At 31.1% G+C, this 26,457-nt stretch overlaps 5 protein-coding genes and 1 long non-coding RNA gene across 13 annotated transcripts; 4 read left to right on the plus strand and 2 right to left on the minus strand.

The window, feature by feature from the left end:
- Positions 1 to 2,230: 2,230 nt before the first annotated feature.
- On the plus strand, positions 2,231 to 5,546 carry Pgi (glucose-6-phosphate isomerase). The gene is made up of 11 exons (XM_076787521.1): positions 2,231 to 2,550; positions 2,830 to 2,923; positions 2,997 to 3,188; positions 3,275 to 3,355; positions 3,432 to 3,647; positions 3,726 to 3,965; positions 4,048 to 4,228; positions 4,293 to 4,411; positions 4,496 to 4,724; positions 4,810 to 4,876; positions 5,158 to 5,546. Exons 1-11 carry the CDS (start codon positions 2,423 to 2,425, stop codon positions 5,276 to 5,278), a joined length of 1,668 nt encoding a protein of 555 aa, XP_076643636.1. The 5' UTR covers positions 2,231 to 2,422; the 3' UTR covers positions 5,279 to 5,546.
- A 308-nt stretch (positions 5,547 to 5,854) lies between these two features.
- On the plus strand, positions 5,855 to 12,010 carry Dolk (Dolichol kinase). Its single transcript, XM_076787526.1, has 7 exons — positions 5,855 to 6,139; positions 6,598 to 6,851; positions 6,998 to 7,218; positions 7,292 to 7,480; positions 7,560 to 7,769; positions 7,866 to 8,193; positions 8,761 to 12,010. Exons 1-7 carry the CDS (start codon positions 6,060 to 6,062, stop codon positions 8,892 to 8,894), a joined length of 1,416 nt encoding a protein of 471 aa, XP_076643641.1. The 5' UTR covers positions 5,855 to 6,059; the 3' UTR covers positions 8,895 to 12,010.
- Positions 12,011 to 13,686: 1,676 nt separating this feature from the next.
- On the plus strand, positions 13,687 to 16,280 carry Dim1 (thioredoxin-like protein Dim1). 3 transcript variants are annotated; one of them, XR_013082231.1, is made up of 5 exons: positions 13,687 to 14,013; positions 14,123 to 14,259; positions 14,432 to 14,744; positions 15,311 to 15,400; positions 16,076 to 16,280. XR_013082231.1 is itself a non-coding variant. In XM_076787553.1 (3 exons), the coding sequence occupies exons 1-3, from the start codon at positions 13,936 to 13,938 to the stop codon at positions 14,643 to 14,645; spliced, it is 429 nt and encodes a 142-aa protein (XP_076643668.1). In that variant the 5' UTR covers positions 13,687 to 13,935; the 3' UTR covers positions 14,646 to 14,838. The 3 variants fall into 3 exon arrangements, 1 of the variants encoding a protein (XP_076643668.1); XR_013082232.1 differs by lacking the exon at positions 15,311 to 15,400; XM_076787553.1 differs by lacking the exons at positions 15,311 to 15,400; positions 16,076 to 16,280 and having other exon boundaries at positions 14,432 to 14,838.
- LOC143353925 (tyrosine-protein phosphatase 10D-like) lies at positions 15,398 to 22,489 on the minus strand. Of its 5 annotated transcripts, XM_076787518.1 has the most exons (16): positions 21,195 to 21,544; positions 20,174 to 20,538; positions 19,536 to 19,871; positions 19,120 to 19,434; positions 18,710 to 19,048; positions 18,348 to 18,635; positions 18,064 to 18,267; positions 17,888 to 17,993; positions 16,925 to 17,151; positions 16,773 to 16,849; positions 16,563 to 16,697; positions 16,266 to 16,388; positions 16,045 to 16,193; positions 15,838 to 15,973; positions 15,692 to 15,758; positions 15,398 to 15,614 (listed from the first exon to the last, which is right to left on the minus strand). In XM_076787518.1, the coding sequence occupies exons 2-16, from the start codon at positions 20,523 to 20,525 to the stop codon at positions 15,499 to 15,501; spliced, it is 2,970 nt and encodes a 989-aa protein (XP_076643633.1). In that variant the 5' UTR covers positions 20,526 to 20,538; positions 21,195 to 21,544; the 3' UTR covers positions 15,398 to 15,498. The 5 variants fall into 5 exon arrangements, with proteins under 5 accessions (XP_076643633.1, XP_076643632.1, XP_076643630.1 ...); XM_076787517.1 differs by lacking the exon at positions 21,195 to 21,544 and adding an exon at positions 22,151 to 22,489 and having other exon boundaries at positions 16,045 to 16,388; XM_076787515.1 differs by having other exon boundaries at positions 16,045 to 16,388; positions 21,265 to 21,546.
- LOC143353944 (uncharacterized) lies at positions 17,935 to 18,678 on the plus strand. 2 transcript variants are annotated; one of them, XR_013082234.1, is made up of 3 exons: positions 17,935 to 18,038; positions 18,354 to 18,436; positions 18,534 to 18,678. It is a non-coding gene; the product is annotated as an uncharacterized LOC143353944 (long non-coding RNA). The 2 variants fall into 2 exon arrangements; XR_013082233.1 differs by lacking the exon at positions 17,935 to 18,038 and having other exon boundaries at positions 18,300 to 18,436.
- A 330-nt stretch (positions 22,490 to 22,819) lies between the features above and the next one.
- On the minus strand, positions 22,820 to 25,464 carry Rpl10ab (ribosomal protein L10Ab). Its single transcript, XM_076787546.1, has 5 exons — positions 25,326 to 25,464; positions 24,435 to 24,590; positions 23,664 to 23,812; positions 23,172 to 23,344; positions 22,820 to 23,049 (listed from the first exon to the last, which is right to left on the minus strand). Exons 1-5 carry the CDS (start codon positions 25,328 to 25,330, stop codon positions 22,879 to 22,881), a joined length of 654 nt encoding a protein of 217 aa, XP_076643661.1. The 5' UTR covers positions 25,331 to 25,464; the 3' UTR covers positions 22,820 to 22,878.
- Positions 25,465 to 26,457: the final 993 nt, after the last annotated feature.

Here is a 26,457-nt window from a genome sequence, read left to right on the forward strand (position 1 = left end):
TTTCCTCTGAAAATTTCACTTGATAGGCTCCTCGTCAAGATGTGACCGTCGATCGATTGCTAAAGGGAACATTGTAAATGCCGAATATGAAACACACATATATTTGATAGACAGGATATTGCGAACTGGTAAAGTTTTGTTGATCGCAGAAGCGTTTTCACTCCTCAAAGATCACCCTTTTCGCAAATATTATTAAACTATCTACTGTCCGCACTTTATGTGCGTACTAACATGGTGCTATAAAGAAACCTGATTTCGTAAGTGTACGGAAATCCATAGAGCGTATCGTTTTACTGAACAAACACTTTTACCACCAAATACAAAATTGAAAAAGGTATTTCAACCATGCAATCGTATACCGTTTCCTCAGATTACTAAGCGCCACACTGAAATCTCCCCAAAGCCTCCGTAAACATTTATTAAAATACCTTTAAATATGCAGTTTTCTACAAAACTGAAATGTTCGAAAAACTAAAAAAAATTTCATATTTGCAATTGTTTTGCAATGCAGTAGCGATAATCAGTACAGGGTGATATAATAAATAAATTGGGCTCAGTTTCTTTGAATGAATATCACGTAAAGTTTAACCTTTCAAGGTCATAATATTGACATCAGGCTTGCATATCTAAATATTTTAAACAAATAGTTTAACTATTTAAGTCATAGCTCGGCAAGAAATGCACGTTTCGACCGATTTTCGAGACCTCCACCCTCTGGCTCCCCCCGCACGTCTAGCTCCCCCCCCCCCCTGTAACGGCCATAGTGCCACATCAACCTCAGGCGCGTACCATATGAACAGCACAGGTTCTCCACAAAACCGATGAAGCATTATTGTCAATACGCATTTTTGTTGTCAGTGGTATTCTCTGTGGTCTATTCCACTATGGAATCCTTGAGAATCTTGCCGACCTCTGATTTAGGTAATAGAAGATTAGCACACATTTTCTTTTTTTCCAATAAAAAATTCTCTCTACCTATTGAGCTTCCATTTAATTTTTATGAACAAGCAATCGCAAGGAATAGACATGCTGAAGCATTTTGAATATTCTCATTTGCAAATTTTTGCAGTTTGACACAAAAACTTCACGGTCGTTTTTTTTTTGTTCAAACCATGCGGTCACCTTTTTTTTTAATCTCTTAAGAGCAACATATTAATTTACACTTCGATATTATTTGACAGGAGGATACTGAAGGAGGTCATTGAAACTTATCTGTTACCGGCACAAAAAAAATTATTCGCATAATTTTTAAAGAAATAAAGTGAATGTTGATATTAACATATTTAGAACAACTCTGACAGTTCTAATTGAGCCTAAAGATAAGAAACATGGTAAATAAAATTTTAAGATTCGACGTCGATTGATACTCGTTGACATTGTCATTAGACAAGGACCGTCCTGAAGGTGACGTCCCAAAGGAAACATCTTGACCTTGACATGGCGTTCATGATTCCGATTGTTTTATTCATCTGACGTAATAAAACAAAGCCATTCAGTTACCTCACCAGCAGAACGATTTTGTTTTTCTACTGCAAACGGTAAGATTAAAAAACGATAAAAAAAAGGATGATTACTTTCATAATCGTTAATAAATCTTTCGTCAATGAGTCTTCTTTAAACTTTTATACACATGTTAACTTTAAAATCTAAATTTATAACAATGGTAAGTAGAATACTAACATTATTATTGAATGATTCAACATAGATAAATTTATACTGAAATCTTTTATAAAAATGCAATATTTGGAAAATTGGAAATATTTAAATTCTATCACGTAGGCGAACAACAATTAAAACACAGGTACAGACAAATTAAATCTATACAAATACATATATCTTATTGCGTAGTTAAATAAAGCAGAAAATACTGATTTTCCAGTAACAATAACGAATAACTTTAAGTCGTTATTATAATATCTATAGATATATTTGTATTCAAACAGTGTTAGCCCAGAGCAGCCCAGAGCCAGTCCGCCGCTGATTCTGATTGCGCCTTTTAGTCATAGAATACATAATTTATAACTTCTTTATACATTTTGTATACTTTTTATCATTTATCTATTTTCTACTGTAATCTATGCAGAATTTACTGTTGAGATTGCATATTAGAGAGATTTGCATATGCAATTTCTATGCATTTTTCGCTTGTAAAATTATACATGCGCCAATCGAAACATAGAATATCGTAGCATATGTAGATGGGAATGTAATTTGTCGAAGTGACTCTCAGTAGGCGCGTGGATTTTGTGCAACGTGCAGCTGTTTCTCAAGCGAATACCGAACATGATTGTCATTTATCAATGATTTTGTGAAGAAGTCGGTATCTTTGCTGGATACATACATATTGCTTTCGTGAGTCATTACAGAAGTGCTCGTATCTAGTTCTTGTGAATTCGAACGCGGTTTCCTTAAATTGACAAAGATGCCAAAAGTAGATTTGACATCACAGTCAGCATGGACGAAATTGCAAGACTATTTCGATAATAATCAATCGAAAATTAAAATATCTGATCTTTTTCAACAAGATCCTAAACGCTTTGAAAAATTTAAGTAAGTTTTCATCAGTCCTTACCAGATGACCTTGATGTGACCTTCAGAAGGTTATGCATCGGTATCTAAAATTATGCTATTAAAGTGTTATTTGTAACTGTATTTGTTAGCGTAAAAGTATAAAAATAATTATTCATATCCCTGTTTATATAAATATCGCCTTTTTTTCAAATTTTTAAAGTTGAAAACTCTGTTAAATGAAATTTTAATCGAACTCTTGTCAGATCTTTCAGAGATTATTAAGTGAGTGCACTTTATAATTTTTAAATTATAAATTAGTTTAGAAATTCCTACTCCAGACGATGGACCGATTTTACTTGATTACTCCAAGAACCGTCTCACTGAAGAAGCATTTAAACTATTGTTGGATCTAGTATGTAACTTTTTATCATACAAATAGTAAAGTGAATAACAAACACTAATGATGACATTGCATTAATTTTTAGGTACGCGAACGTGAGGTGGAAAGTGCCAGAGATGCTATGTTCAAAGGAGAAAAGATTAATTTTACTGAGAACAGAGCTGTTTTGCACATTGCATTACGTAACAGATCAAATAAACCAATATTGGTTGATGGTAAAGATGTTATGCCAGAAGTAAATGCTGTGTTAGAACACATGAAACAATTTACTAATGAGGTAATTTGGAAATAATAAATACATCTTATAGTTTATTTTTAAATATGAAGTTAATGTTATATTAATTTATATACTCCATTGCATAGGTTCTCTCAAAACAATGGAAAGGTTTCACTGGTAAACCGATAGAAGATGTTGTTAATATTGGAATAGGTGGTTCAGATTTGGTAAGTAGTACATACATAATATTGAAAGAGAAATAGTTTTTGGAATACTTTATTGACTCTTAATATATGTATGCAGGGTCCTTTGATGGTCACGGAAGCGCTGAAACCATATCATATTGGGCCGAGAGTACATTTTGTTAGTAATATCGATGGAACTCATGTAGCTGAAACTCTTAAAAAACTGAATCCCGAGACAACTCTCTTCATTATAGCATCAAAAACATTCACTACTCAGGAAACAATTACAAATGCTACTTCTGCAAAAATGTGGCTGTTAGGTGCCTTAAAAAATGTAAGTAGGAAATAAAGATATTAATCTCGAATTTATTATGATACCAAATGTAACTACTGTTTATTCTAAACTGTTCAGGATGCAGCGGTAGCGTGTCATTTTGTAGCATTATCTACTAACAACCAAAAGGTCAAAGAGTTTGGTATCGACGAGAAGAACATGTTTGGATTTTGGGACTGGGTTGGTGGCCGTTATTCTTTATGGTCGGCTATTGGTTTGTCAATTTGTTTAGCCATTGGTTTTAACAATTTTGAAAAGTTACTGAGTGGTGCGCACTTTATGGATCAACATTTCTGTAGTGCTCCATTAGAAAAAAATGTAAGAGCTATTAGTTTATTGTTTTACAATTGAAGTAAATGTGTTCTCAGCACAACATGTTACAGAATACATTATTTTGTAGGCATCAGTTATATTGGCAATACTTGGTATTTGGTACCACAACTTCTATAAAGTTGAAACACATGCATTGTTACCATACGACCAGTACTTGCACAGGTTTGCTGCTTATTTCCAACAAGGAGATATGGAGAGTAATGGAAAGTATGTTACTAAAGCAGGAAAAGTAGTAAATTATAATACTGGTAAGTTCATAATATTTTAAATGTACCATGAAACTCTGTATTATGTTGTTATCTTATATTTCAGGCCCAATTGTGTGGGGAGAACCTGGTACTAACGGACAACATGCTTTTTACCAATTATTACATCAAGGTACACGAATCGTACCGGCTGATTTTATAATTCCTGTGCAATCGCACAATATGGTATAACTGCAATCAATCGATAAGTTATATTTCATTACTTTTCCTATAAGAAAGATATAGTAAATCAGAAAATTATAATTTTAGGTACAAGGAACACTGCATCATAAAATATTGCTTGCTAACTTCCTTGCGCAAACTGAAGCATTAATGAAAGGTAAAAGTGAGAGTGAAGCAAAAACTGAATTGGAAAAAGCAGGAATGAGTCCTGAACAAGTGAGTATGTTATTGCCACACAAGATGTTCCAGGGGAACAGACCTACCAATAGCATTCTTGTGAAGAAAGTGACGCCTTTTACTCTTGGAGCTTTAATTGGTAAATTCAATGTGCATATAACTATCGTATAGTACTTTCGTTAAATTTCGAATAAAACCGTAATATGAATATTTTATTTTTAAAGCAATGTATGAACACAAGATCTTCGTCCAAGGCATTATATGGGATATTAATTCATTTGACCAATGGGGGTAGGTAACAATCTTATTTGTAGTACTTATTTGATTCCCTACATAAATTTGCATTAATGTATTATTGCTAAATATAGTTTCAATACTAATTACACAAAATTAACGTTAGACTATCAGACTAAATTAAAATGCATGCAATTAACAATCATTTTCTTGTTTCAACATTCAATTCAAGCTTTATCTTAGTTATTACTTTAAAATTTCAACAACTAGAACAATTTATGGTTTGATAACATCTCTTGTTCTAAGTTTATTGCATAGTTATCAATATTTGTTAACAGTGTCGAACTAGGAAAACAGTTGGCAAAGGCAATAGAACCAGAATTGGAAACTAAGAAGGCAATTACAAGTCATGATTCGTCAACGAATGGATTGATTGAATTTATTAAGAGTAATCAATAAACAAAGATTTATACTATACCAAGCCATGTTAGAATATCCATTAGTGACCATTAATTATCTTCGCACATACACCGAAAAGACCTCAATTTTTCATAGTTACGGCTGTTAGACTATTTAATGTTATTTGTGAAATTTATTTTTACATACAATGTATAATGTTAAGTGTGTAATTTTGTCTCGCATACTCGACAATTGTAAAGTATGCATTAAAATTGTAAATTGTTAAAAAGTTAAACAATATATATAATAATTGTGCAGTGAAATTGTAGCAATTTTGTTTCTTATTATTTTCATGTTTTTATAACTGTTTAATAAATAATATAAATAATATTTTTTAACATACTTTTACCATATTTATTATCATTTTTTGATAGTTTTCGTTTAGTTATGTATTATTTTAAGTTTGCATCTTTTGAACCTGAAAATACATTTAACCACAAATGTTGTTTCATATTTATCAATAAAGTGATCTATAGAATATTGAAACGTATATAAAAAATTGAAACATGATGTACTATTTACATAAAAATGGAATTCGTGACAGTATTCAGTATTCGGTATTCGTGACAGCAATTCATTATTATTCATTACGTTATCTTATTGTTTTCTGCTACATTTGATGTACGGATCTAAATACACATACATGCATACACGTATGTATAAAAGATACACGGAAAAGGAATGATATTCCCAGTGACTATCGCCCATTTTCCATTCCAAAAGACAGGATATGTCGTTACTACTAATTGTATAAAACGTGTGTTTTTTCACTTTCTTAATAATGGATTTTCTTGTAAAGAAGTACGTCTACTTCGAAGGAAACATATTACAAAGTTTGCGCACAAATGGGATTGGACATCGGTGAGTAAACTCGAAGTTATTTCAAAATAAAATATGATATGCCTAACCTCGAAATCTAATAAAAATGTGATTATTTAACGAAATTGCGTTTTATATTGGGTAAACGATCATTAATGGCTTTCTGAGAAAATCCTAAATTATGTGAAACTAAAATTAATTTTTTTATCTACTAGTATCTACTAGTTTTTCTTCTGTTTCAAGGATATTTTTTTATAAAACATATATGATAAAAATATAAATAGTAAAAGCAAAAGATATGTGTAACAATAATATATTTGAAATCTTAATAAACATGCTGAGCAAAAAACTGTTTTGAGATTATAAATTTCAATATATTTATTTTAGTACGAGCATGTTATTAATTATCTATGCAATATTTTAAGTTTATATCTCAAATGAAAATAAAAATTTATAGAAATATTTATATAATAATAATACATATTTGAAAATATTTTTAGGGCAAACGCCAACATTGGATTATGGCTTGGAATGTTAGTAGGTTTCAGCGCAATTTTAAATCTGCTAAAAGAGGATACCAGTTACTCTGAAATTTGCCTCATTGTGGGTCTTACTGGTGTTGGTCTTGTTATCAGTTCAATATGTTTGTATTTACGATTGTCAACGAAGAAAGTTGTGGCCAGAGATTTCCAAGTTATATATTTTTTGCCAGCTATTGTAACATCAATGTTATACCTTCTTGTAGCAAATAAAGGTATGACAATTCACAAATTATTCATTAATATTTCATGATTTATTTGAAATAAAAAAATATAATTTAATCTCTTACATTTTGAATCTATTAAATATCATACAGTATGCATTGTTTAAATTAAATTTTTATTCAATAAATAAGAACAGGACTACTCTCGAGTGTCACATGGGGTGTGACTGTAGGAAGTTTGGGTACCTGGAGTATTATGCAATTGATGTCTACTTTCCCTAATTGCTTCACACTTGGGGAAGCGACAGCAGTAGTACATGGTTGTATCTTATTCATAATGTCTTCGGTGACAAACTTGCCATTACGATATCATTTACCACCTATACATGATGACGATATTGCTACAGTTTTGTTACAGGTATCTTAAATGGACTACAATTCTGTTTTAAACAAATCACTTCTAAACAACTATTAATACCATACAATTTCAGGTCGCAATATTATATATAATCACTATATGCTTACTATGTGGATACTTCCCAATATTTCGTGTAACCAAATACTTTTACATAATGATGGTTACTCTATTACTAATCATTTTTTTACCAATATTGCACAGCATATTAGACCAAAATCCATTGACATGGATGTTTTCGTATATGTTTAGTTCAAGACGTAAAGTATGTTTCACTAATTATTAAGTGTGTTTGAATCGTTGTATAAACAAATAATGATTTCTAATATCTTTGAATGTTACAGATTATCCTGTTTGGATATTGGGCTATTTGTTTGTTATTAGCCATAATTGCAGTTACGTATCAAACATTATGGAATTTCCAGGCGACAACTTCAATTAGGAAAATTTTTCACATATTAGCTGTACTTGTGTACATACCAGGTTTAATATACGAACAAACATTGTTATATTTTGCTAGTGGTGTAATAATGGGATTATTCATATTTCTTGAGGTATATTGACTCTAACTTTTTTACACTGCAAATATTTACAGAGTATATACGTGTAGTTTCATTTATATATGTTGTTTTATTGTTGCTTATTTTCAGCTAGTAAGATACTTGAGGATATCACCTCTTGGAGAGATATTAGAACAAGGATTTTCTGTATATGTTGATGAAAAAGATAATTTGATTTCTTTGACGGCATTGTACCTACTTTCTGGTCTATCTTTTCCAATTTGGATGCCCAGTAACAATATTCCATTGGTGGCTTTATTTAGTGGCGTTTTAACAGTTGGAGTAGGTGATACTACTGCCAGCATTATTGGTAGTAAGTGGGGCTTTCATAAATGGAGTCATTCAAATAAATCCATTGAAGGAACACTTGCTTGTATATTCAGTCAAGTTGTATTGATATGCGCTTTAACGTTTATGGGTATGCATTCATTATTTTATATTTAATTTATAAATAGTGGTACTAACAAGGAGATTCCACAATATGTAATAAACAATCATTGAGCTGTATACGCTATTTAAAGTATCATTTTGTTTACAATATATTAAGAATAGAAAAAAGTAGCATACTTTGTGAAATATACAATGCTTATGCATTGCATGAAGGTTGAGAATCTTCTTGTGAAGAATAATTTATATATCTTTAACCATTTTGTCAATTAATTCGATTACTATTAATATTTTTTCTAAAAATAGTATGATTTATACTTTGTGCGTTTATACCACTATTAACCTTTTCGTTACTAGCAGTGACTATAGTCATCCGTCAAAATTTTGTAATGATTTTTTACTGCTCTAGAGCAGTGTATATCTGTTTTGTCATGGTTACTGATTGTCTTGTTCTTTGTATCTTTTTCACAACTAGAATAAAGAATAAATTACATTACACCATGCTATTAAAAGTTACGTTCGTAAATTTGGTTAGACGATAGACGAAAAGGTTAATTATATGATACATTACTAAAATATTAATTTACTTTTCAAATAGGTTACATATATGGTTACTGGTTACTTTTGAGAGTGCTGTCATTATGCTTTGCTGTGTCTTACGTTGAAGCACAAACGAATCAAATCGACAATTTAGCACTACCTTTGTTAATGTATGTCTGCCTAATAATTTAGGCAATGAGAATACCGAGACATGCAATAATTGTAGTAACTACCCGGAAGACAAGTAAAACTAAAAGTTTTACTGTTAAACGCACACTTGGACCAACAGCATAGTATTTAATTCCTGAGAACTATTCGTTTTTCTACCGTTAAGAAATTTGTATATTTTTTAGTACATATATATATATATGTATACAGGGTGAGTCACCTAACGTTTGCACCTCAAATATCTTTGTTGTTTCTAAAGATACGTAAAATATGGTAAGGACAAAGTTGAATGGTACAATGGGGCTGACACGATGCCATAAACAAATTTTGTTTTTATGTCATTTTTTTAGAGATATTAAGGTCACCTTGACCTTTTTAAATGGAACCACCCTTTTTTAAACACCTACAATAACAGTCCCTTTCATTAGGAATGCAGTGACTATATTATTCCAAGGTCATTCAAGGTCAAGGACAGAAAAAACGTATGAAACTAAAATATGGAAGCAGAATACCTGTATTTTATAAATGTATAATTGGGCCATAATTAGTGTATGTTGCTTCGTCCGTAAACAAGACATTAGAAAAAAATGAATGATTTTGAAGCAGTCCCCATTGACAAAAGTTAATTCTATTTTGAAAATCAATCCCATGCAATTTTTGATGGAGCAATATGTGGAACGGATGAAATTTATGTCGGGCCAGAATTCGTATTACGCTACTTTGACTTATGCCTGCTTTCCGGGAAATTTTTCTCGTACTCACGTGACGATCGACAGCTATAGCTGCTAAAATATTAATTTCATTGTCTTCATTAGTCGTGGGATTCTTCTGTTTGTGCTGCCTTGCATGTACACTTCCAGTACTTCGAAACAACCTGTACGTACTAATGAAAGGCTGTCTAGAAGGAGTGTTTCGCTCGGGGTACCTTTGTTCATAAAGTAATCGGGCCTCCACTGCATTTTGTCTACATTCACAGTAAATCGTGATCATATCACACTTTTCAGTCATTGAATATGACGGAATCGCATTTGGAACATACTGATAGTAAATAAGAATGCTGAATAACAATAACATTGAAGGACCTTAGTATGTTTACTTTAACTACGACCATACTATGTTTACTATTTACTACAAGTCTCAAACGTGATAAACGTACTCTGCTTTCATATTCTAAATCTTATACGTTTTCTCTGTCTGTGACCTTGAATGACCTTGGAATAATAATTGCCACTGAGTTCCTAATGAAAGGGACTATCATTGTAGGTGTTTAAAAAAGGGTGGTTCCATTTAAAAAAGTGAAGGTCACCTTGATATCTCTAAAAAAATGACATAAAAACAAAATTTGTTTATGGCATCGTGTCAGCCCCATTGTACCATTCAACTTTGTCCTTACCATATTTTACGTATCTTTAGAAACAACAAAGATATTTGAGGTGCAAACGTTAGGTGACTCACCCTGTATATATAGCTTCCTGAAAATCATTGTATTATACTAATTTGTTTTATTATAGACAACTTAGTAGTTACTAAAAATCTTGGTTGTTAAAAAAGCGGGATAATAAGTTGTAAAAAAAGTAATGAATTGCAAATTTCAGGCGCAAATTTGCCTGTATTTGCCTGTAGATGTTTACTTAAAACTCGTACCATAAAAGCTATTTTATCTACTCTACATCAGTTTACCATTATTGTAGTAGACAATATTCAAGAATATTTAAAACTTATCAATCTTCCTTGAGATTTATGGCCATTATATTTTATACTCTCTACAATCTCACATTTTTTGAAGTTGTATACTGAACATGAAAAACTTCACATTAATTTTTTTATACAGATAAAGATATATGTATGCATATATCAACATAACAATGACTAATGTTATGAAAATTATTAAATTATATTTATGTAAGAATGTTCATATTTGTATATAAATATTGCACTAAATGTATTTGTATGTATATGTACTGCTAATTGGAAGAACGAAAAATTAGCAGATATATGGAGTAAGAATGTTAAGTTTTCCTCAGGATCGTATGAACTGTTTCAGTTCTATTACTGTTCAATAATTATTCTGTTTAAATTCAATTTTAACTTCCTCAGCAATATTAACCCTTTCCTTACGGCAGCCCGCTCCGCTGGAATGACGCCACTGAACGGGGCACCGTGTCGCGAAGTGTACACCGACACTGCATGTCGGTAGTTTTCGATGTTCGGACTGACGTCTTTCAACGCCACTTTGTGATTGTCTTGTATGTACACTTTGTACCGATTATAGTCGGCACCCGTACACACAGGTTGTCTCGTGAACGCCGACTATAGTCGGCACCCGTTCACACAAGTCGTCTCGTGGCCGCCGACTATAGTCGGCACCCGTAACGAAAGGGTTAATAATTTTACTCATGTAATATTTATGTATAAAATGTGACAGTAATGATGACACAATTAGATATAGAAGGATGCCTTAATCAATAACACTGTCTAACACCAAAATTGTTTTGCAATACCTGTTGAGTGATTCTTATACACTTTGTCATTCTAAAACCAAATCCGAAAGCAGAATTGCTCTATCACGCAACGTTTTAAAAAAATATTGATTTTTGTAAAAATGCATGATTTTGATCAAAAATAACGTGTTACGCAAAAATTAAACACGCGAGAAAGTTCAAGTCAAGTATAGAGCAATTCTACTTTCGGATTTGATTTTAGAATGACAAAGTGTATAAGAATCACCAACAGATATTGCAAAACTCGGAAAAAGTTTTATTTTGTTAGACAGTGTAATCAAGAAACATACAAACTTCTTGCACAAGATCTTATTTTTGAAAAAATTAACATTTGTGCGTGAAGTAAATTCATGAATCAAATTCATGAATCAAATAATTTTTGTTTAACAGTACATGTACTTGAAAAATATCCAAATTCGAATTTTTTAAAGACGATGCCTTACACAAAATATTGATCGTATATGTTCACTTCATAATAGAATGAAAAGTCTCTCTATGTTGTACTGTACTATTGTTACAGCAATACTCTTTACATAATTGGGTACATACAAACGGACGTACACTTTACTCATTCCTACCAACAAATTTTTTGTATTTAAAATGTGTGTTATTGTTATTAATAAAGTATTTTTATAATTTCACACATAAGATTTTATTATTTCTATGATCCAACAATAAGTAGGCAAAATAATGTCTGAACTTTAAGTAAAAAATGCTTAAAAAAACTTTATAAGTAGATGTACAATAAATTCATTTTAAATGGACATTCACTTATATATGTGATACGGTAATAATAATAATTCGTGTAATATCACAGACGAGTTATAAGGATAGACCTAACATCTTATGAGACTTCGTGTCGCATGTTCGGAAATATCGACTGTTCAAAAAATGTGAGTGGTGAGTTTAGGAATTATATTGAATTACAGGTATCGAAGGCGTAGTTGCCAAACCACATCGGAGAATATTCGTCGCATAGTTGCCAATTGTTGCCAATTTACTGTTACTGCCGTGTAATGCACAGCGTGTATTTCGGCTATTTTCCAAGTTACAGTCGCAATTCTGGAAAAGTAAACGAAACGAGCTATTACTCATTTTAAAGCTAAATAAATGCTTTTTCAATTTATGTAAATAAACTTTTATTTATTGATAGTAAACAAAATAATAATTGTTGTTGAAAATTTAAATACCTATTTAGCGCTATTTATTGTTTATAATTAATAAATTCTTGCACAACTTATGAAAATATTTGGAAAAAAGAACTGATAATTGTATATGTAATGTTAACATATAATAACAGACAAGCCGCAACTTGTAACGAATATGGAACCTCGCATAACAACTGTCATTAAAATATTTTTTGACAATCTTTTGAATATTTTTCCGTCCTTTTTGAAAATTGTATTTGATAGCAAAAAGTTCAAAGAAGCCAACAACAGTTTATATGAATCAATTTCAAGATATAAATAGCGCTAAATAGGTATTTAAATTTTCAACAACAATTATTATTTTGTTTACTATCAATAAATAAAAGTTTATTTATATATATATTTATAAATTGAAAAAGCATTTATTTAGCTTTAAAATGAGTATAGAAACAGAAAGCATTGTATTTAAACAAAGATGAAATATTCAAGTTGAATTAATCATGTAATAGCAAAGTAATAGCTCGTTTCGTTTACTTTTCGAGAATTACGACTGTAACTTGGAAAATAGCCGAAATACGCGCTGTGCATTACACGGCAGTAACAGTAAATTGGCAACAATTGGCAACTATGCGACGAATATTCTCCGATGTGGTTTGGCAACTATGCCTTCGATACCTGTAATTCAATATAATTCCTAAACTCACCACTCTAAATCGTAGAGGGCACACCAAAACCTCTGATTTTTTGAACAGTCGATATTTCAGAACATGAGACACGAAGTCCCATACGATGATAGGTCTATCTTTATAACTCGTCTGTGGTTTGGCTAAAATGGGATACCTTGGTCACCCTGCATAATTTTGCAAAATTTGTTATGATTTGATTTTACAAAAAGGAATGTATAACATGTGTATGTCACTCAAATATTAAAAATAAGTTACCAAAAATTCGTAGCATGCTTGACTCGTCGTCTCCTTTTGGACTTTTCCGGTATTTTCCCGCCAATAATAATGCCCCACTACTTTCTCCACAATATGGATACGTTACTGGACGCATATGCGCGAAAAACCGTCCAATAGCTCATCACTGTACGTAAGCCAATAAGCACAGAGCATTCTCTGTGGCTGCAGAGTTGTACATCAATCCATGTGTTGATCAATGGTTTGGAGAAGTGAACAGTTTGTTTATACATAGTGTTATTCTGTGTGACACAGTGTAACACGTATATGAATTGTGCGGTTTAAACATAAAGATAATAAATTAAACAATTCTTTTCTCGTGTTTCTTGCTGTTTAAGAAGAATATATTTCATGTGATACAAAATCAGGAAGCGTTCGAAGTGTGATTTCAAACTTGACCTAAACAAATTTATATTTCTCTTATTTAATTTATATTTTACAAAAAGAAGACGGCACAATGTCTTATATGTTATCACATCTTCACAATGGGTGGCAAGTGGATCAAGCAATACTCTCCGAAGAAGATAGAGTAGTTGTAAGTTTTATATTATGTTCTACTAAAATTTTTACTCGTATTTAGATTATTTGACAGTTATATTGAATAAATTTTGTCAATGAATTACACGATATTGATGTTTATTTAGGTTATTAGATTTGGCCATGATTGGGACCCAATGTGTATGAAAATGGATGAAGTTCTGTATAACATCGCTGAAAAGGTTAAAAATTTCGCTGTGATTTATTTAGTTGATATTACACAAGTACCTGACTTTAACAAAATGTAAGTTTTAAAAATTGAACTATGCATCAAATAGTTTTTATACAGTAAAGTAACTTAAAGAATAATTTTTTTAAATGAAAATAATTTTACTGATATTTCATATTATGAAATTAAGTGGTAGACTATATAGCAGTGGTACATCTAAAATGAATATAAATTTTGATTTTTATAGGTATGAATTGTACGATCCTTGTACAGTTATGTTTTTCTTTAGAAACAAACATATAATGATTGACTTGGGGACAGGAAATAATAACAAAATAAATTGGACACTAGAAGATAAACAAGAAATGATTGATATTATCGAAACAGTTTATAGAGGTGCCAGAAAAGGAAGAGGTTTAGTTGTTTCGCCCAAAGACTATTCCACAAAATATCGTTATTAATTTATTAAAATGTTAGAGTTAAACAGAGATATTAATTTCTATGATGTGTCGATGAACAAATGTGGTAAATCAGTTTCTACTGACAAGTGACAATATGTTGTGAGTATAAATAAATATAACTTTATATGATATGCATATATATTTATATGTAATTTATTTTTAAATGTATACAATAGTAAAAGAGCAATTTATTTTCTTGTGTTTTTATTCACTTTAAACTTTGAGTTTACATTATGAATTAAATTTATAATTTTAAATCAGCAATTGCATCATTAGATCTATATTTGAAACAATGTATGTACAGTCCACATTCCAGATAATGAGTAGGCAGAGTGTACACATTCTAACTATAATACACTTTGGCTAGCAATCATCTGACATACAGATGGTAGACACTGTTTAAAATCTACATATGCAGTGTTTAGATGTTTCATATTATTGATAATATCACTCTACATTAGTACTACTACTTAAAAAATTATTTTATAGTTTTATCATTTAAATTCTAGTTTCTAAGACTATACGAATGCAACTTAAATGCCAACTCTCAGTATTACTAGTTCATTCATATGTGTAAATTAAGTATTCTGCACATGATGACTGACATGTATTATTGAACACAAAATAATCTATTATCATTGAATGATCCATATTAATGTATGTAGATTGATCCATGACACAAATTGATTTATAATGTACCGTTCTTAGTGTCCAAATAAGTTGATTTGTTCTTCACTATATTGTACATTATCCTGGTACGTATTGATCGATATTCTAGTTCTTTGATACAAAATAAATATAAAACGAAAATATTGCACAAATAGATATATATAAATATTTAGATAAAACTTATTCACAATAAATTATTACATATTGCAATGTTATTGATTAGATTTGAACTTGAATTTGGTTTCATTTTTGACTTTCTGGATGTATTTTCATTTAACGGATCCATAGGTGGAGGCTTGTCTGTAAAAAATATAAAATCTTTATAAAACTAACACTCAACTATGAAAACTGTATTTTACGTGACATGACGAACTTACAAGATTTTAAACAATACGGATTCTTTAAAACTTGCTTTATACAATTATATATATAAGCATACTGACTCTGAAAAATGATAGTAGATGTAATTAGTGTATAATCACTACTGACACAAGCGTAAAGTATAATATTTTGGGTTTCTTACCTCTTTTTGTACCATATTTATTCTATGATGTCGCAATCTGTATACAGTTCCAAATACATCTAACTTTCTATTATCTCGTAAATGTTGTAAAAGTATATCCACTGCTATTAAAGTGCCAGTTCTACCAATTCCTGCACTATAGAAAAATATTTTAGCTCTACGGAATTTAAACAATTTTAATAGTATAATGTTTTTAAATATTTTTACCTGCAATGAATGACAATATATCCTTTATTAGCCAGAAGATTACGACGTATAACTTGGCAGAAATGAATCATTGGATCAAAATCTTCTGGGACATCATGATCTGGCCAATCTTTAAAATGTAAGTGTATTATATGTCGTTTTTTATTTTCCTGTAATATATTATTTATAATCAAAACCATTCGGAGTACAAACATATTTTGTATGAAATATAAAATGCTTACCTTTTGCAACACCAATGTTCTTTGTGTATAGGATCTATAATCTAGTTCACTTATACACTTTATAGTCACGTCTTCATATTTAAAAGTTTCTCTAATTGTTGGGAAATATTGATAACATTTCTCCTGTAAAAGAATATTTATTTTACATTTCTATTTATACATCAGTCAGAGACAAAATTAAATGGTCACCCTTTAAAAACGGATCTTATCCCTTTTTGTTTCCCCTAACACTATATACCTCTAACACCACTTCAATTGTATGTATATTTTACTACATTATCAATACTTTCACCTTACCTTGCCCTTTTCAACTAATTGAGTCAGCATAATTATAATGTTAATATTATACTGTTCCACCATTCTCCAAAAATCAAATGTTGTTTCTTCCTTTGGTCCTTGGCAAGCTATGTATTCATCTTCCCCTGTATAACCCTAAAAATATTATCTATGTATAAAGTGTAAGGCCAGTATATTTATTGTAGTGTGTCAATCTTTCAATCTACTTACACGTATAAAAGATGCATTGATGTAGTCGGTATTAGGATCATTATCGATTACATGTAATTTCACTCTTGAAAAGTCATCTAGAAACATGAAACATATTTAGTGATACATGTTTAACCTAGTTGCAACACAATCATTTAAATATAAATTCGTACAAGGCAAAATGTCAGAGTATCTGTTTTTCTTTTTGTTAGCTTGTAAGCAGGCATTATTTGTTGGCATCTGCAGATCCAAACTAAGAGTTTGAAGCAATTGAAACTCGTTACTTAATTTTCCTGGATTGTCAATAAGTTGTTGACAATGTGCTATAAATTTCTTCTTCGAAAAAGGTACAGGAACTGGTGATTTGGACATATTAGAATGCAGAAATCGTTGAAGTATTCTACACAAAAATAAATAATATCAAATCAATTTTCTAATTATATCAACATGTTCCTTTTAAATGTGTTTTACATGACAACATTAACAAAAAGATCACTAACACATTATATTGTAGATTTACATATTCTACAAAAAGAAGTATAAATTAATTGCCGAATAAATTTTAAATACAAATTAAATATTGAAACAGTATGCAAACTTTATAAAAGAAGACAATGGAAACGCATTTTTCTCTAGACTCAAGGTCACAATTGTATGCTAATATTTTTCTGTAAACTTTACGACAAAACGTCTGCTGTTTTGACATTTAACAACACCACATACATTGGACACAGTAATTGTAATGAAACAAGTTTTACTATATGACTAAGTAAGTTTGATGGCTACTGAACATAGTGCAATGTATATTTTAATATGTGTAGTTGACATCTGCATTTAGTGACCTTGTTGTTACTAACTATAGTGATCTTCTGAGTCACAAGAGAAATATTGATTATTTCCCACTAATGTTCAGGTCATTTCTTTTAGTGTACATACATACACTGATAATCTAAAAGAGAATATCTTTCAAAAAGTATAATATTTAATAAAGTGAATATAGCGTATGTAAAACCATAATAATTTTGAATCATGATTAAATATCTGAAATTTACACTAGTAAATTAGTATATATTTTAAAACGGATTTTGTCGTTATAAGAAACATTTGAGCTTGAACAAAATTCACATTGTACTTACTCTTGGAGTGAACATCTGCGTACTAATAGCATCATCGTTGTTAAAATACCTAAAAATAAAATACCAAAAACAACTCCGCTAACGAGCCCGATATTTACTTCAGCATCTGGAATTAAATGAGATATTTAATTAACAGTGAAAATTCGAAACAGTAAGTATTACAGTAAATTACGTACTGGTTTTGATTACAAATATAGGAGAGTCAGCATAACCACCACGACTAAATGCTCTCATTCTAACATGGTACCATGTATTCGGTTTAAGAGGTCCATTACAATAAACTCGTTTATTGGTGTTAGAAGAAATTTCTTGGCAATTTGTATCTTCGCCAAGTACATATTTCACTGCTTTTACGTCACCATAATCAGCAACATAATTAGCTACAGAAAAACATAAATATTCAATTACGTATGTATTTTTTAATAAAATTATATACTTATTCTGAAAACGTATCACCTACGATAAGGATCCCAACACATCCTAGTGGCTTGATACAGTACTGTGAAATCTTGTAGCATGGATTCTTCCCAAGAAGATATGTTTGGCCATGTAAGCTTTGCAGAATTGTATCTAGCGTTTGATGCAATATTATCTTTAGCTTTCGATACTATAATGGAATAAAAAATAATGTCACCATTTGTATCAGGAAATAATGGAAGCAAAAGTGTGGCTGATGTCGTAGATCTTCGTGCCTTAGATGGGTCTATAGTTATAGATTTTATATACTCTTCGTCTGGTTGAAACGGTACTGAAGAAATATGGAAAATGTATGAAAAATAGTAAACAAATATTCCATGAAAAAATTGAAAAATAAATACATACTACCAGCCGGGTACAAAATATTACTTCTTTCTGGTATTCCTAAGTCTTGAACATCTTCCACTTTAACAGATATTTCTACACTATAATTGTATTCTGCTTGCAATTCTTTCAAGTTGATAACAAATATATCATTTCTTGTAATATTATTTGGAATGTATTTTTGAACTGAGAACGAATGAGGCGAGTGGTTACTTCTAATCCCATATACAGACACATTAAAGTACTCTATTTCTCCATTTGGGGAACATGGGAAGCCCCATGTTAAAACAGCATCCAAACGATCTGAATTATTTTCATCATCGGTAAGCAACAATGAAAAATTTGATACTACATCTGAAACTAAAATACCACTGGCGTAATAAAATTAGATATTTTTTAAATACGCGTAATATGCTGCAATGCGAGTATACCTTTTGGTAGAGTTTGAAACGTCAAATATTCACTGTAATTTCCCCAACCTGCATTTGTCTTTGCTCTGATTTTTACTTTATAATCTGTATATGCTACTGCTTTTACATAGTTAAAAAAAAACGTTGCTGCAGCAAAAGATTTTGTCACTTTTTTTGACGAGCTTTCACACCAATCCGGTACTGTAAAGCGTTCTTCCCACTCAAGAGTAATTTCAAACTCTTGTAGACTTCCTGGTACATATGTTGGTGATTCCCATACAATTATAAATTGTGAATGCGTTACGTTCGTAACATTAAATGCAGGTATAGACGGTACTAAAAAGTGAAAGATTATATGTTAAAATATAAATCAGTCCTATTATTGTTTCGTTTTTATTGCTTGCTTTATTTTTACTACAATACATTCAAGTACTTACTATCTTCTAATGTTGTTATATTTGTTGCATCGCTGTATGCACTCCTTCCTGCTTCGTTAGTAACATATGCTGAACATGAGTACGTTGTATATGGATTAATCTCTTCAACTGTTGAATTTATAATAAGAAATTCATTGTGAATACTGGAATTTATAGATGCCATTGCACTTCCGTTTATGCTATCATACCCATAACCATTAGTTACTACGTAATAACATATAGTCTTCAAGTGAATCAAAATACAATTACTTCCGTTCTTCATTATTTTCCAAGAAAATAAGATTTCATTTTTGGATGCAGAATAATCTTCCATAGACAATATTGGTGCTGTTGGAACTGCAAATAAATAGATTGCCTTTAGAGACCTGTTATGCAGTCGTTGCGTATTGTTTAAAATATTCTATTTAGCAATTGCTAAATAATACTCAACTAAAATTAGTTTTGTTAGAAAATACATTTATTATTCATTCTGAGAACTAGTCAAATTTTACTAATTGAAACGAATTAATTGGAACGGCAAAACAATAAAATAAAAAAATAACTTACGACTTTTCAAATGTGTAAAATGATTAAACAGTTGACAGAAGTTGCTATATATATACTAACAAAAATATTTTAATTTTATGACGAAAAGGTACCTGTCGAATTACACATCATTTGTTCATTTTCTGTATTGTTCAGTTCATTTAACTTGTCTATCGAATTAAACGAATGTTCAAATTTCTCATCGAAGTCGAGGATTGGCACGTCGGGACTCGACATGTTAGCACCATTGTTATTCAGGTGATCATTCAATAGGTGCTTGCTTCGATCGAACTCTGTTGTTTCATCCGGAAAATCTTCGATCTTCGTCGATGATTGAACATATGCATCGTTAGTCTCAAAAGTCGTCGTGTCATATTCTCCTAATTCAATCGAATTGTTTTTGGCTAATACATACAAAACTTGTAGCATGCAAATCAAGTATCGCAATTGTTTCTTCAATATCATGTTCCTTAGAAAACTGAAAACCGAAATGAAAATGTTAACATTCCAACATATTTTTACATTAACGTATATCATATTTAAAAATTACAAAAATTGTATGTCGCACGAATTGCGGTCATTGCGATGACGTATGAATATGTTAATCAGCTAAAAAATAAATTAATTTTAATTAAAAAATGGAAATTCCGATTTTCTCCGGTAACTATATGAAATTCTTTTGTTTACTAATTCAAAAATAAAAAATTCTAAATAAAATCCCGATGGAGAGGATAAAATAAAATAGCAAATAATTAAAATAAAAAAATTTTTAAAAGAATTATTAAATAATTTTTTTTTTAATAAAATCCTATCTAACAAATTACAGTCACCATGGAAAGTACTTTAACGCTTCCACGATTTTAAATATTTAAATCAAAATTTGGAAATTTATTATAATAAGAAAAATTCAACATTTTTTATTTACTTTCCGAGGTAGCTGTGCATTCTATCTCCTTCGATTTCATAGCATTTTCTCCAATAAACTATTTATATAAATACTGTCGATACTATAGTAAACACTTCCCGTCGTTTCAAGTCGTTCACGCAATTCAAAAAGTCGTAAGTATGATACAAAAAAAGACAAAAGCTTTTGTTCTTAGAATGATTTCGCAAACACGATTGATATGCTATTACCATGCCAATCATAATTCCATCAAGAATATTTTGGTACGGATCATTGTTAGACTGCATACTCTCATATCACCTTTATTTCACTGAAGCGAAACAACTTTTCATTTTTATTCATTTTCGTTCACCAACACATTACGACGATATTTTACGACGTTAGAAAAGACAATTTTAAAAACGTGTGGTACGTTCACACTCTTTCTCCGATAATCATTGACTGACCACTTACTGACAGCTTTAGATTTATCCCCCTCCGGTCATTGATATCGCCGATAAGAATCTCTAGTTCATTATATGTAGTTATCCCTTGAGAGTGCACTCTGCACTACTTTATTAAACAAACACGACCATAATGTTTACTGTTTACTTTACTATTTACAGTTTCAACACGGCTTTCCTACCTCCCCCATCATTTTTAAACTAATATTTTTTCGCTGATTGTCCATAAGATCTTCGCGACAATCGGTTACCATAGACCACTTGAGAAAATTGATAAACACATTTGTATCAATACATACAGGTAGATGTTATCGCGTAAGTTGACTACATATGATTTATATCTTTAACACTAGAACGACCGAGCAATAAATGCGACTGACGTATATTTGCTTTGTAACAGTGACAAGACTGTGCCCATTCAGACTTCATACAACTTTTATTGTAATATGTGCTTCAATGAAGAGGTTCATTAAAAAATTTTCGATGAAAACATTTTTACAATTTCAGTAATTGTAAAAGAAAAAATTAGGAAGCAGTCATTTTGACTGCTCCGGTCGTTCTAGTGTTAATAACGATGACAAACTGTTTCGACGTCGCGTTAGTTGAAACTGTATATTGTAAATGCAGCGTATAATTGAAATTATTTATGCATACAAAATATAAATAGATAAATGATCACACTAGGATCACAGTAGCAATTTGTTCATTCTGCCGCATGGTATATATATCCATAATGTTTATACCTGTTTTCACATAAATAAGAATTTCTCTGTGGTATACGTTTCGCAATCCAGAATTCAGATCATTGATAACTACACTTTGTAATCGATTTGGCGATATCGAAATCGTATCGCGTTCTATCGTAAAACAAAATATGGGTGGAATATTTTTACTTCTACGACCGCACCGGAAGCTGCTTATGAGGCGAAATTGGAGACCACGTGCTCTTCGAAAGGGGAGTGTTTAAACTTGTCCCCTCAAAGGTAGCCAAAAATAGAATTTGTATGATAGTACTACCCTTTAACACGTGTTAAACCCCAGGTTAAAGAATCGTTACACTAGACCTTCTACAAAAATTTCATGTCCAACTTTCTTCTGAATTATTTTACTATTTCAAAATACTTATGCGCGTTAAAAGAAATTTCTGTAACTATTACAGGATACAAAATGAAAATTCTATCAAATATATTTTTCTGAAGATATTTATTTTATTATTTTTATTTTAATGAAATATATACAATATGTACAATAAAACATTCTGTTATCAAGATGTTCTGTATAATTTTAAAGTAACATTTTTTAGAAAAGCGTAGATATGCAGAGGTGCTAATACTTATACATATATACAACTATCTCTTCCCAATAATTTAGAGAGATATTAGGACATTTGTTACAATAAACAGACAATGTAATTCACTTTGAGTTTCCTTTATTTTTTTAATAGAATTCAAGAACTTCCATATTAATTGAATTAATATAGTCTTTGAGGAGGTCCCATAGAAGATTTTATGTGAAGAGAACGTACATTTTGCCAATGTTTCTTCAACAACGAAACCAAGAAGTTAATCGAAAGATGTACATTTTGTACCAGTTCATCTGGTGTCATTCCCACGTGTCCTACGGCGACCGACAAACACAACACCTGTAAACAAATTTGTTAGAATTATATTAAGGTAATGGGAAAGATTGTTTATAATTTATTAGAAAATTGCGCGTGTAAAACATACGGTATCTTTAAATTATCGTTAAAATAAAAATTTATACCTTCTTCATTTGGAACTTGATCGTGGCTTTAACTTCGTCAATTTTTCCCACCATTGACTCTTGATGAGAAAGAAGACCAGGGAATTTACCGGCCTTGTTAAGACCCGGACCAAGAATACGAGGAATTTGCTTGATTAAAGATTCACTGGCCAGAAAAGCATCGTATTTCTTAGCTGCAACAAAAGTAGTGCAAATTTAATAAATAACGATACACAATAAGCATAAGTATTCACTGAATTTAAACTTGGAAATTGTCTCGACACGGATTGAGGTACGTTGCAACAGTACACAACGCCCTCACCAAGTGCAGAATTTAATATTCTTCCACTAGACGACCATAGCCGCAATTATAAATCAGCTGTGGTGCTTTTTGGAAGATAGGAATACTAATGAATTGCACGATCATCTGTACAATAATCATTCAGTAGAAAATTTCTATCTATTCTTAGAACATTCAGTATTCAACGAATATAATTAGAAATAAAGAATTACCTAGCTTCTTTACAAGCTTCTTATTTTTATTCAATTTCTTTAATGCTTCAGCATCCATGTATGGAATATTGTTAGCCTTAGCTTCGTCACAATGTTGCTGGTCACCCAAAACACAAACTTGCATTTTTGGTCTTGGGATATTCTTCAACCTTTAACAAAAAAGAATTGAGAGGTCAATTTACAGTTCTTAGATAACTATGTTTTCATGTTTAAAATGTGGTACCGTAATAACAAAACCATTTTAAAAATTAACACACGAATTTAATTTATTTTATAGATTTTAAACAATTTCATGTAGCAAAATTATATTTTTCTGTAATAATAAATACTATTAATAGTAAGAAATTCAACAAAAAGCTATGGTCATTTAAACAATAAGACTGTGATTATTCTCACATGTTCAAAATGGAAGTATCTACGAAAATCAATGTTCTCAGTTACATTTAAGTGATCCACATAACTGATTCAGATAATACATGCAATATGAATTACCATCATTGAACATTGGTTTATATACTTGAATCGGTGATATAGCACCATATTATGTATTAACTTACCAGCAGGATCATGATTCATGATCCTGTAACTAAAGTAACGGTAAAAAAACCTCCCCAATTTATTTAAGACCCTGGGTAAAGGTCCGCCAGGTAAAAACCCAGCTCCCTGACTAAGCATGAGGCAGCCTTTTCGGGTGTTAATTTAAAAAAAAAGTGATTTACTTAATGGCCATTATAAACCGAAAAGAATCCTCAATGTCAGGTAGAAACATACTTGACGGTGCCTGAGAAACGTTTGTCCTTTTGTGGATCATAATTCTTCAAACCAATTTGAAGCTCAACAGTTTCCAAAAATTTCCTCTTTTTATCTTGCGAAGTTTGAATTACTGTATTCACACACTCATAGAGAGTATCACGTGATACTTTGGACCTAGAAATCAGAATACATATGGTTAAACAAAATCATAATTAATATGAACATTATACTATTGGATTGGAACGGTAGTTCCTCTTGTTTTTACATTAATGTTCAAAGATAAAGTTACCATTTTTATTGATGAATTTGTTCAATAACATATTTTCCATTCTGTTCTATTACTTTTTGCCATTTTCATGGTAATTTATCGTGTTATTGAATAAACTTGTGAATAAATATCCTAATTTTATTTTTGAATTTTAATTTAAAACCGCTATGAACTTTGGTTTGAACCCAATATTTAGGCTTAATCTACTAGAGTTTTTAATACATAATATATATTCCTTTCTTATATACATCTTTCCATATTAATGCAAAAATGAGGAAAGAACAATTATATCCAGATTTATGTAGATGCGGCAACGAGGTTAAGGACAACCAGAATTGGAGAGAGAGGAAGATGAAAGTGCAGGATGTATAGGATAAAATATACCCTCGCGAAAGCCGAGAGGCAAGGCGGTATAATAAATAATAATAAAATATTAATACGATAACGAATAGAGAACATGTGATCATGAAATGTTACAGAACAAAAGATCATGTTATTAAATATCTAAAAATTAGAAATCACATTCGTTTCTAATAAATATTAATGATTATGTTTACAATATAGATTGAAACAAATTTTCTGAACAACAAGAATTCATTATAATGTTCGATTGTTGAGATATAGAAAGATTCAATACTCACGACATTATTGTTGCGCATACACCACGAGTGTCTGCAGAAAGAACCAACTCACTGCCCGACTGAAACCGAAAAGGAAATTGAAACGTTGCCACTAAGCAGAGGTTGGTTGAAAGATGTGTGTTTGTAGATAGGAAAACGTGTAACTCGTTTGAAATCGCCAATCATATTTGTGCGTTGGAACAAGTAGCGCCCCGCTACTACGATTCTTACTTTCCTATCTCCCTTTATATTTTCTCAATCGATACGATTTCATTATTTTTATATATTTTTGTTATTTTAATAATTATTTTATGGTTTTAATCATTTTGAGACACATAATACTCGTTTTATTACGTCCGTAAGGAACCTACAGATTCCGTTCTGATTTCTCATTGGTTGATTTCTGACGTAGTACAAACTGAACGTGGCGTCGCACGGTGGTCTTGATCACAGACTTAAGGGCCCGGACTGCCAAAAGTAGAGTGACTACGTTACCGACAATATATGGTTTTACGGGGATCAAGTTTTCGTCCTTAAAAAGGAATATTTTGTCGCTGGTAAAGGGATCATTCGAAAGAGGAAGGTTCAATCTAATGCGGGCTGGTCATGAGCTGACGAGATTATGGAGATATTTAGAAATATGAGCGTTAGAATTAGGCCAAACATTGACGATGCACGTGCCGTGGAATTCAAGCATTTTTATGCCATTGGATGAGTTTTCTGGATGATGTCGAGACCAGCCCGCATTAGAAAATATCTCCAGCTACAAATTGAGCTATAATTTGTCTTGATTCTGTTGCGAAATAAAGGCGAAAACTTGTTTCCCATTTCGGCATGGCTTTCTAGCGTCAGAATTCATGATATCGATAATATAGAGCAAAAAAATGTGACAAGTTTAGTTGAGCTGGCGCTCATCAGGAGGCGCCTTAGTGGAAGGACTGTAGGAGTGTAATATATTTCTCCAAATAAAAGACGTGTTATCTCTTTCAGTATTTACTTTAATCTGAAGCAATTTGTTATGTAAATAATTTTTGTTGGTAGGGAAACCAAAAACAAAATAAATGTTAACAACTATATATAAACAAATTAATCGATACAGAAATCTACATTATCTACAACCGCCACATTACTCCCCTCCGAGTTTTGACAATAT

Source organism: Halictus rubicundus, chromosome 5 (genome assembly GCF_050948215.1).
Source record: "Halictus rubicundus isolate RS-2024b chromosome 5, iyHalRubi1_principal, whole genome shotgun sequence".
Lineage (NCBI taxonomy): Eukaryota > Metazoa > Arthropoda > Insecta > Hymenoptera > Halictidae > Halictus > Halictus rubicundus.